The sequence below is a fragment of the Petaurus breviceps genome, unplaced genomic scaffold (genome assembly GCF_028583685.1).
Source record: "Petaurus breviceps papuanus isolate PSGF00001 unplaced genomic scaffold, PetGlider_PUasm1.0 90925, whole genome shotgun sequence".
Classification (NCBI taxonomy): Eukaryota; Metazoa; Chordata; class Mammalia; order Diprotodontia; family Petauridae; genus Petaurus; species Petaurus breviceps.
In genome coordinates this window covers 5,609,752-5,619,980 of record NW_027187380.1, presented here as the reverse complement: position 1 = coordinate 5,619,980, position 10,229 = coordinate 5,609,752, and the positions used below count along the sequence as shown (strand labels likewise).

At 42.9% G+C, this 10,229-nt stretch overlaps 2 protein-coding genes across 6 annotated transcripts in view; both read left to right on the top strand.

Annotated features, from left to right (window-relative positions):
• RDM1 (RAD52 motif containing 1) overlaps nt 1-6,437 on the top strand; it is a 15,674-nt gene extending 9,237 nt beyond the window's left edge. For 3 of the 5 annotated variants that reach the window (XR_011166105.1, XM_069076195.1, XM_069076196.1), the window contains one exon: nt 3,294-3,425. Coding sequence is in view for 3 of the 5 variants with exons in the window: in XM_069076195.1 (XP_068932296.1) it covers nt 3,294-3,307 (14 nt within the window). In the remaining 2 variants the exon portion in view is untranslated. Of the gene's footprint in view, nt 1-3,293; nt 3,426-3,676; nt 3,757-5,900 lie in introns of those variants that run through there. The other 2 variants (XM_069076194.1, XR_011166104.1) reach the window with 2 other exon arrangements.
• A 44-nt stretch (nt 6,438-6,481) lies between these two features.
• Nucleotides 6,482-10,229, top strand: part of LOC138152755 (leucine-rich repeat-containing protein 37A-like) — a 68,938-nt gene continuing 65,190 nt past the window's right edge. Inside the window, exon 1 of the mRNA XM_069076845.1 lies at nt 6,482-8,231. Within this exon, the coding sequence (XP_068932946.1) occupies nt 6,577-8,231 (1,655 nt within the window). The 5' untranslated portion in view covers nt 6,482-6,576. The remainder of the gene's footprint in view (nt 8,232-10,229) is intronic.

Sequence of the window (10,229 nt, the reverse complement as noted above, 5' to 3'; positions counted from 1 at the left end):
CTCTCTCTCTCTCTCTCTCTCTCTCTCTCTCTCTCTCTTCATATTCCATCAGCTTAAAAAGTTACAACCCTTCCCTTCATTTTATATCCTTTTCCTCTTGTTTACTTTCCTTTCTTTGGTACTAATGTAGTTCATTAGTTCATCCCTAGTTCATCAACAGTTCATCCCTAGCTACCTTTTTCAGTCCTGGCTGTACCGTCCCCAATGGAATACTAGAGGGAGTGTTGGAATACAACTATTGCCACTCCCAGATGCTCCCACTCCTGCTACCACTCAACAACCCCAACTTCTTTGAGATTCATTCTAAATATATCATCTCATCCAGATCCTAGTGGCAGTTATTTCCTGGCTCCCAGGCCATCGTATCCACTTTTTCAGTCTTCCTCCCTACTCCAACTCCTGCCCTTATACATGGGGACTTCAATATAAACTTGTCAGTATGTCCTCACATCCCCTGGTCTCCCAGTTCCTTGATCTTTTTAACTCCCATGACCAACTCCTTTACTTCACCTCATCCATACACAGGAATGATCACCCCTTGATGATCTTTACTCTGAAGTGTTCCACTTCCATCATCAGGAAGTCTAATGTCATCCAACCATAACAGTTTATCATTCCATCTCTCCCCATCCTTCAATCCTCCTAAATCTATCCTTCCTTTTACTTTTTCCTGATTATCATATTCCCCACTGTACCTATTCCAGACTTCTTTCTCTCTTTAATCCTCCCACACTGCCTTGTCCTCCATCCTCTCAGCAAAAACCCATAATTTACTCAGAAATAAAAGCTATTCACTGTGAACTCCCTTTTCTCTCCTTTGCACTTCAAAAGCCATGAGTATCATCTTATATTAACTGCCTTCTACTAGCTTCTGAAAAATGAATCCCTTTTCCTCACCAAGAACAGTACTTCTCTATGTACCTTTGATCTTCTTTCAGTTGCCATTAGCAGATTACCCCCACAATTATCCCTTCTCACTCTAATCTTCAACCTCTACTTATCTACTGGCTCCTTCTCTGCAGCTTGCAAACAATCCAGAGTCTCCCTCATCCTTAAGAAAGAGAAAGAGAGAGAGAACTCATCCTCTCAAGCTTTCTGATATTTCCAGTCATTTGTCATGCCATTGCATTCTGACTTCTGACCTTATCACTCAGCTGAAGTTGCCCTTTCCAAAGTCACCAAGGATCTCTCTCAACAACTGAACCTGCTGGCCTCTTCTCAGTCCTCACCCTCTGACCCCTGGGCGTCATTTTATACTTTCTCCTCCTAGTTGTCTTCTTGGAGTTCTTATGACACTGTTTTCTCTTGATCGCCTACTTGTCTGATCTGGTCCTCAGACTTTTTTGCTGAGTCATCACCCATAACACACCTCCTAACTCTGATTATACCCTAAGACTGTTATGGGTCTTCTCTTTATATCCTTGGTAACCTCATTAACTTCCACAGATTCAATTGTCCCCATGTAGACATATCCAGCCTCAGTCTCTCCTGAGTTACAGTCCTGCACCACCAGCTTCCTTTTGGACATTTCAAAATGAGTGTCCCACAGGCATCTCAAACGAAACATGACTTACACAGAACTCTTGTCTTTCACTCAAACCTATCCTCTTAGAATTGTCCCTATTTCTATCTAGATACTACCACCTTTCCAGTCACCCACCTTTGCATCCTTGGAGTCATCTTGTATTCCTCACTGTAACTCACCTTACATATCCATTCAGTTGCCAAGTTTTAGTGATTTTATTTCTCCAACCTCTCTCAAATCCCATCCCCTTCTTTCCCCTCACACAGTCACCACCCTACATTAAGCTCTCATCACCTCTTGCCTGGACTATTTGCTCTCCCCACCTGTAATGATAATGAGAATTTGAAAATCTTCCCTGTCCCCTAATAGATTGAATGTAATCACTTGGAGCCTGTGGTGGGAAGAGTTTGCTGAAGGGTGGAGCAGAGCCCACAGGAAGCTGGGAGTCAGAGCAGTTAGAGCTGTAGGGAGGAGAGGACACAACCAAGGAGACAGCTAGGCTTGTGAGTGTTTGTTTGTGGGAAGGCTAAAGGATGGTGTGGCTCTGTGTTGTGTTATGGTGTATTAACTTCTTTGTTGCTAGAATGTATTTGGCTTTCTTGTTTGAGGATTCAATTTTCTGGTGTCTGAATAAATGTTTTGTTTCTATCTTCTATATGGAGAGTCTGTTATATTTTGCCATTGAGAACTATGCCAGCATATTCATAGTCACCATCAGTGCTATGAATTATTGTGTTGGTTCTATACCATCTCAAGTTACTTCTCATTGCCAATCAGTCCTCCATACATATGTCAAAATTATTTTCCTAAACTATATATCTAACTGACATTCCCCTGATCTAAATTCCAATAAACATTTCTCTGTTACTTGAAGGGTTAAATACAGACTCCTCTCTTTGGCATTTAAAACCCTTCACTACCTGATTTCAACCTAACTTTCCAATCTACCATGCATAACTCCTTTTCATACAGTCTTTTGGTCCAACCAAACCAGCCTTCATATAGTTCCTTATACACAAACCTTCATCTCCAGGCCTTTGAATGAGCCCAGGCAGGGGTTTCAGGCTCCTTTTCTGAAAAGTATTTCTTCCTCACTGCTGCTACCTCTTATAATTCCGAGTTTACTTCAAAACTCAGCTCGACCTCTAACAATTCCTCCTATTTCTGACCTCCAGGGCCAAATAGAAAAATCTAATCCGTGTGTTCCTTCAAATACATAAATGCCTCTTATTATATCTACCCTGGTTATCTTTTGTCTAAGCCAAAACAGTCTTGATTCCCTTGATTGGTCCTCCTGTGACGTGAGCTCAAGGTCTTCCACCCTCCTGATTGCCCTCCTTTAAATAACTGACCAGAGATCTAGAGTTAGAAGGGACCTGAGAGGCCACCTAGTCCAACCCCCTTATTTCATAAATGAGGTAACTGAGGCCCAGTAGATTAAAACTCAGTTGTTTTTTTTAACCTTAAATCCAGGATTTTACCCATTGCACCATCCTGCCTTTCCATCTTATGAGTCCTTTCTAAAATCTGGTGAAAAGAACTGAGCACAATACTCCAGTCTTGCTTCTTTATGGTTTATTAATCCTCATCTGTATTTTTCAACATGAATTTTTTTACTACTCCTCCCCCCGCCCTTTTTTTCTGGCGTTTTTTACCATTTGCCTGCTTTGCATTAAAGTTACCAAGTGTGAGAGTATATGTTGATTTAATTAAGTGTCTTACCAAGTTCTTCATAGAATTTCTCTTCCCTCCTCATCCTTTACATTAGGTATTGGCTCATAAGCGGCAATTATCTTCATAATGATCCCATCATGATCACTGCAAAACAAGAGGACCACACATCCCCTGAAGTTGTTTCATGTTTCCTTTTGATGCACAATAAAACCAACTCAGAGTAAAATGTGTTTGCTCCTTCACAGTCTGTCCCTACTTCTGTCACCAGGCAGTTCTTTGTACAATCCTTAGCACAGGAATTTAGAGGATGGTGATAAGACTGAAAGACCTTTTAAAGGAAAAACCCTATACTTTTTGTTTTTAGAAATTAAAAATACTTAATGCCTGCTTGTATGTTACACCAAGAAGACTGGGGAAGGAAGAATAATTTCTAGATTCTAGATAATTTTGACTTGAACCTTTTTAACTATATTACAGAGAGTGGTAAAGTGGCAGTGGAATACAGACCCACTGAAGAAGAAGATTCTGCCACAGGAGAATCCGAGGACTTGATTCAAGTATGCGAAAATTCAGGCTTGAGTGCTTCCTGGCTGAGTTCCAAATAACTCCTTCATCTGAAATGGGGAGGTGGGAGGCTGTGGTTGGGGGCAAAAGAAAGAGTCCCAGGTTTATAATCCTAACTTTGGAACTGCTTTAGAATTCTAGGAAATGATGTTGCTTGTCCTGTAGCTCAGGCCCACAGAGTGAAGGAGAGCTGGTTCCCTAACTCTGAATCCCTGAGCCCTCTACACACAGCTTCCCCATGAGACCTGCACTCAGAGGAGGCTCTCCCCATCCTGGGGATCACACCTGAAGTTTCTCCAGAAGTGAAGTTCAGGTTACAAGATGGGGATATCTCATAGTGTTCCTGCATTTGGAGGCATAAATAAGGGATCATTTTCTTCCCTGGGAAAGAGTTGTACTATCATCTGAATTATGTACCATATATTCTGAAGGCTCTAGGGATCCTAAACAGGCACACAGTTACCAGGGACATAGTCCTTCTGTCCCCGTTTGCTTATCAGTTGTGGCCTTCTTTGTTGGTTTGTCAGAGAGGTAGCCCAAAAGACATGCCTTAACAAGTTGAGAGAGCTTCCAGACAGAAAGTTCCCTCTACCATTGCAAGTCAGACCCTTCCTTTTTTTTTTTTTTGGAGAGCAGTTGGGTAAGTAACTTGCCCAAGGTCACATGGCTAGTCAGTGTTAAGTGTCAGAGGCCAGATTTGAACTCAGGTCCTTCTGACTTCAGGGCTGGTGCTCTATTCACTGCACTACCTAGCTGCTCCTAGTCAGACCCTTTCTTTAAAATTTATATTGTTAGAAAGTTGCCTGGGCCACTGAGAGGTCAAATGCCTCAAGGGTTTAGGCCACACAGCCACAGTTGTATCAGGGACATGACTTCAATCTCAGGCTTCCAGATTCCAAGGCCAGCTCTCTGGCAGACCATGTTGATATGTTGTACACACACACACACACACACACACACACACACACACACACACACACACACGTTGTTGTAGTATCCTTTTTGGGAACTATTTGGGGGGTTAAATTTTATCATTTCTCAGAGCTGTAACATGTTTTGGAGGGGAGAAGCTGGGTGGGGTAGCTAAGTTATTTTGCTTGTTTTTATTTTTTACTTTTTTGTTGCTTGAAAAATGTTGCTACATAGAGTAAATTTGTTTTTAATTCAGCATAAATATGACCAATCACCAAGACTTTAGATTTCAACAGAGACTGGGGCTTAATGAGAACAAATTGTGAGGAAAGAGATTTAACATTGACAGTAAATACCATGCCTAATACTAAAATATATGGGTTTTAGAATGATGTATAATAAATGATTTCTAAAATGGCCATTTCTGGACAGCATTGAGCTAGTGAGGAGTTTCTCATCACAGATGTTTGGGCCAGGGACTAGATAATCAAACTGCAAAGATATTGAAGCAGGGATTTCATCTGATAGTCGGAGATGTGACTTCTAAGGTCCTTCCAGCTATAGAATTTTAATTATATAAAACAGGGACCTAGAAAACCCACATATATTATTGATAAAAAATAGAAAGGAAAGTTATGCCTTACTGTACTTGTATTAGTGCTGAAATTTTTAGAGGTCCCATCTTAATTTCTACATATATACATATATATATTCTATATAATATATAGAATATCTATATAATATATACATATATATTATATATACATATATATATTCTATTGCAGGGATGGGGAACCTGCAGCCTTGAGGTCACATGTGGCTCTCTAGGTCCTCAACTTTAGCCCTTTGACTGAATCCAAACTTCACAGAGCAATTTGTTCTTGAGAATCTAGGGGGCCATATGTGGCCTTGAGGCCTCAGGTTCCCCATCTCTGTATCTGTCATTTAATAAAAGAATGCTCTAGGACAGCAAAAGCATGAAGCTGATGAATATATAGTGAATCTGGCAATTGTTAGGATATAAATATGACTTTCTGGTCAAGGTATACATATCCCTATTCCTTTACCTCTCCCTAAACCTGTGCAGTATGGTAGAAAGTGCTCTGAACCTAAAAGACCAGAATTCAAAGTCTGACCCAAAGGGGCAAGACTAGATGGCCTCTAAGGCCCCCTCCAGCTCTGGATCTATGATCCTGTCTATTTACACTCTCTTTTTTTCATTAAGGTCAATGATATTTCATGGAATCGGTCTTACCAAGGGGAAGAAGAATGTCTCTCTGATTTCTGCCTGGATGAAGAGTGATCAAACTGCAGCTGGAAGCAGACTTGCCCTTCCCTGTGCCTGCTGGGCAGAGCACAACCCTTTATACACCCTGGGGTTTTACGGAGGCATGGATGGGTTTATGTTCCTGACACTTGCATCTCAGACCACCCTGTGATCAGGGCAGCAAGATGAAGCTGAAGGAGGAGGGAGAGGTGGACGAAAGTACCGAACCTGTGCTTGTTTGGGTTCTTTTTATAGACATGTGGGAGAGGGGGGCTGGTTGCTGCTCCTTCTGTGAGGGGAGGACTAAAACTGACCAATGCCTGCACTGAAGTAGGGAATTTGGGATGTGGAAACTCCCTTACCTCTCCCACGAATGTGGGACGTAGGAGTGCCCAGGACAAGGCTTGACCCCGTACTTTGTGTCTGCCAGGCGGGCTCCCTCCGCCTCCCCCCTGCCCTTATTGATTAAATAAAAGATTAAGGATTTCCTTGGAATTCGACTGGGGGCGGGGCTTGTGGGGAGGGGCGAAGCCGTTGCTGGGCAACGGGGTAAGCTCTCTGAAACTGGTCGGTCGGCTCTCTGGCTAGGAAAAGGCCCCTCCTTCTGGGTGCCCTGCAACAACAGAGCCTCAGTATGTCGGGGCGGCCTCCGCCTCAGCTCTGGCTCTCTGTGTTCCTCTTGCTGGCCCTGGCGCCTCGGTCTCCTCTCTCTATGCTAGTATTATCGCGGGCACAAAGGGTGACTCCCGCGATTCGCCACCGGACTCAACCTGGGGTCTTGGCCCGGGCGCTGCCAGTGATTCCGGATCCAGCAGCTGTTCGAGCTCAGGTTCTGAGGCTGGGAGAAGTGTCCACTACGGCCTCGGTTCTGTCCCGTACTTTGGCCGTATTCTCGAAAGTGTCTGACATTCTTGCGCTTCCCAAGCTTACCCCAGATCCAGAGCCAACTCCGATCTCACCTCCTCCTATGGAGACCACTCGAGCTCCCACCCTGCTTTCAGAATTGTCTCAGACCTTACTGCCAGAGATCTTAATGCCCCTCTCAGCTTTGATAACATCTCAGACTCGGACTATGTCCTTGGTGCCTGCCCCAGCTCCATTAACACCTCGAACATCAGCTACATCCTTGGTTCTAACCCCAGCTCCTACAGCACCTCAAATATCAGCTGCATCCTCTGTGCCAGCGCAAGACTCAATAACAGAATTTCAAATATCAGCTGCATCCTTTGTGCCAACCCTAACTTCTATTTTGTCTCAAATTCAGATATCTTCTCTAATACCAGCTGCATCCTTAGAAAGAGCCAAAGCCTCAAAATCAACTCAAATACTAGCTGCCTCCTTGGTGCCAACTCAAGTCTCTCCATTTTCATCCCTGGTATCATCACCTAAGTTTCTAGATGCATCTTTGGTGCCCACTCAGACTTCCCAATTGATTCAGACTCTCACTCCATCTTTAGTACCTATCCAAACTTCAGTATCATTTCTGCCTCTGACTATGCCCAAGAAGCACCCATCAACAACTCCAGCCCTGTTTCCAGTATTGCCTCAGAACCCAGCTGTGAATGTGATGCCCACACAAGTTTCCAAGTTGTCTCAGACTTTATCTGCACCTGTGGTGCACACTGCAACCCCAACCCTGTCTCCAGTAGCACCTCACAGGAGAGCTATGCTCTTGGTGCCTGCTGAAACTCTATTATCACCTCTGACTCTAGCTCAAATTCCAACCCAACTCCTGCAATTACCTCGGATTCTGCCTCTGTCCCTTGTCTCTGGTAAAGCTCAAAATCAACCTCCTCAGGCTCTAGGGCCCACCCAAACTCTAACCCCATCTACTACTGTACCTCAGAAACAGTATCAGCTTCTGAGTTCAACTGACATACCGACTTGGATTCTTGTTCCTCCTCCAGAGTTTACCATTCCCCTAGTTCCACCCCCAGAACCGCCAACAAAGCTTTATTCTCCATCTCCAGAGTTGACCGAAGTCTTGCTTCCACCTCAGGAGCTAAAGCAGGTTCCAGTTTCAGTTCTGTCATCTGAATCAATCTGGACTCCAACTATGCTTCTAAACAACACTTTTCCCTCACCTTCAGTGGAGAGGCACCTAGCTCATACTACAGTACCTTCATCTTTAGTGTCACAGAAAAGCGTTGGGGAAATCAACTTTCTCTGCTTGGGCCCCTGCACTTGCAAAGCTGGAATGCTCTCCTGCACTGGCCTCAGTCCTGAACTCCGCCTGCACAGTGTGCCCGTGCCAGGACCCGAGGCCCACAACCTCACCTTCTTTTTCCTGTGAGGCCTTTTCTGCCCAATACAACGCACTGTATTTTTATTATTTTCCTAATTTCCCCCTGCCTCATCTCCACCCCATTTTCATCCCATTCCTCTCATTCACAAAACTTCTCTTCATCCCCATTCTTCTCCTTTACCTGTCTTCCATTGCCTTACCTATTCTTCTGTTTCTCCTTTAACTTTTTGCTTCTCTTTCGGCCTCATACCAGAAATTCCCATCTTATCCTTATTCCTTTCCACGGTCTGTTCCCTCACAATTTACTTCAAACTCTCTACTTACTCATTGTATCCAGATTTCATTTTTGTGCCTTCTTGGTTCAACAGTTACATTACCCTGTGGCTCCTATCATTCGCAATTATTTATTGATATATTATGTGCTATGTACTGTGAGGGATGCAGACAAATGTAAGACAGGGGAGGAAGAAACCTACAGGAATAATAGCGAAAATACAGCATACGTGAAAGTTAATTAACAATACAGTCCAGGGGCAGCTAGGTGGTGCAGTGAATAGAGCACCAGCCCTGGAGTCACGAGAACCTGAGTTCAAATCCAGCCTCAGACACTTAACACACACACAAAAAAAACCTAGCTGTGTGACCTTGGGCAAGTCACTTAGCCCCAATTGCCCTCCAAAAAATAAAAAAAAGCAACAATACAGTCCAAACAAGTCAATAAGCATTTATTAAGTACCTACTATGTGCCAGACACTGCTTGCTAAGTGCTTTACTCTCCTTTGATCCTCTCAACAATCCTATGAAGTAGTTGCTATTATCCTCATTTTACAATTGGGAATACTGAGGCAAACAGGTGATCCCCAAGATCACACTGCTATTAAGTTTCTGAGGTTAGATTTGAATGCCAGTCTCTATAACTCCAGGTCTGGCACACTATCCACTATTTTTTATTAAGTGCCTACTATGTGTCAGGCATTGTGCTAAATATTGAAAATACAAAGAAAGGCCCCCACAAAAAAGTGCCTGCTCTCAAGGAGCTCACAGTCTAAAGAGGAGATGATATGCAAATAACTTTGTACGAACAAGGTATACAGGTTAAATTAGAGATAATTAACAAAGGGAAGGCACTGAAATTATGAGGGATTAGGAAGAACTTTTTGCAGATTGGGATTTTATTTAGGACTTGAAGGAAACCAGGAGACAGACAGATGGAGATAATTCTAAGCAAGGAGGAGAGCCAATGAAAATACCTAGAGCAGGGAGATTTCCTGTGCAATGTGTTGGGGTGGGAGGAAGATATAAAGGGAAAAAATTATATAAGAAGACTGGAAAGGTAGGAAGGGGCCAGATTATGAAGAGCTTTAATCTCCAGAAGATTTTTATTTGATCCTAGAGGTAATAGAGAGCCAATGAAGTTCATTGAATAAGGAGATGATATGGTTAAGGAAGATTAGTTTGATGACTGAATAGAGAGGATAAACCAAAGTATGGAAAGATGATGCAGGGAACCAACCAGAAGACTACTTGCAACACTTAGGTGGTATGAAATAGATAGTATGGAAAATAGGAGGCAATTCATTATCTTTCACTTTTCCTTCCCTCATATTCAAAAAGTAATTAAGTTCTATTAATTTTTCCTTTGAAAATTCCTGAAATATATCCTTTTTCATTCCCATTCCCATCTTCTAGGCTCTTAACACCTTACACCTGGGTCATTGCACTAACATCCTAATCTGGGTTTTGTGAATGAATGGAGTTCAGGAAAATAATATTGAAGAGAGGGGGAAATGATCAGGAAAAATCAGATTACATGAAGAGTTTTCATACTGAATTGGAAGAGTGATCATATCCTTGGCAGAAATAAGAAAGTTAGGGAGGTAGTCCGTGTCAAGAACAGAAAAGGAATACATATGTTGAGTCTGAGGTGATGTGACATTCAAGTAAAAATGCCCATTATTAGATAACCAAGACATACGGGATTTTCCGGAGAGAAGTCAGGGACTGAGAGGTTTGGGAATCCACTGCAGAAAGGGGATATTTGA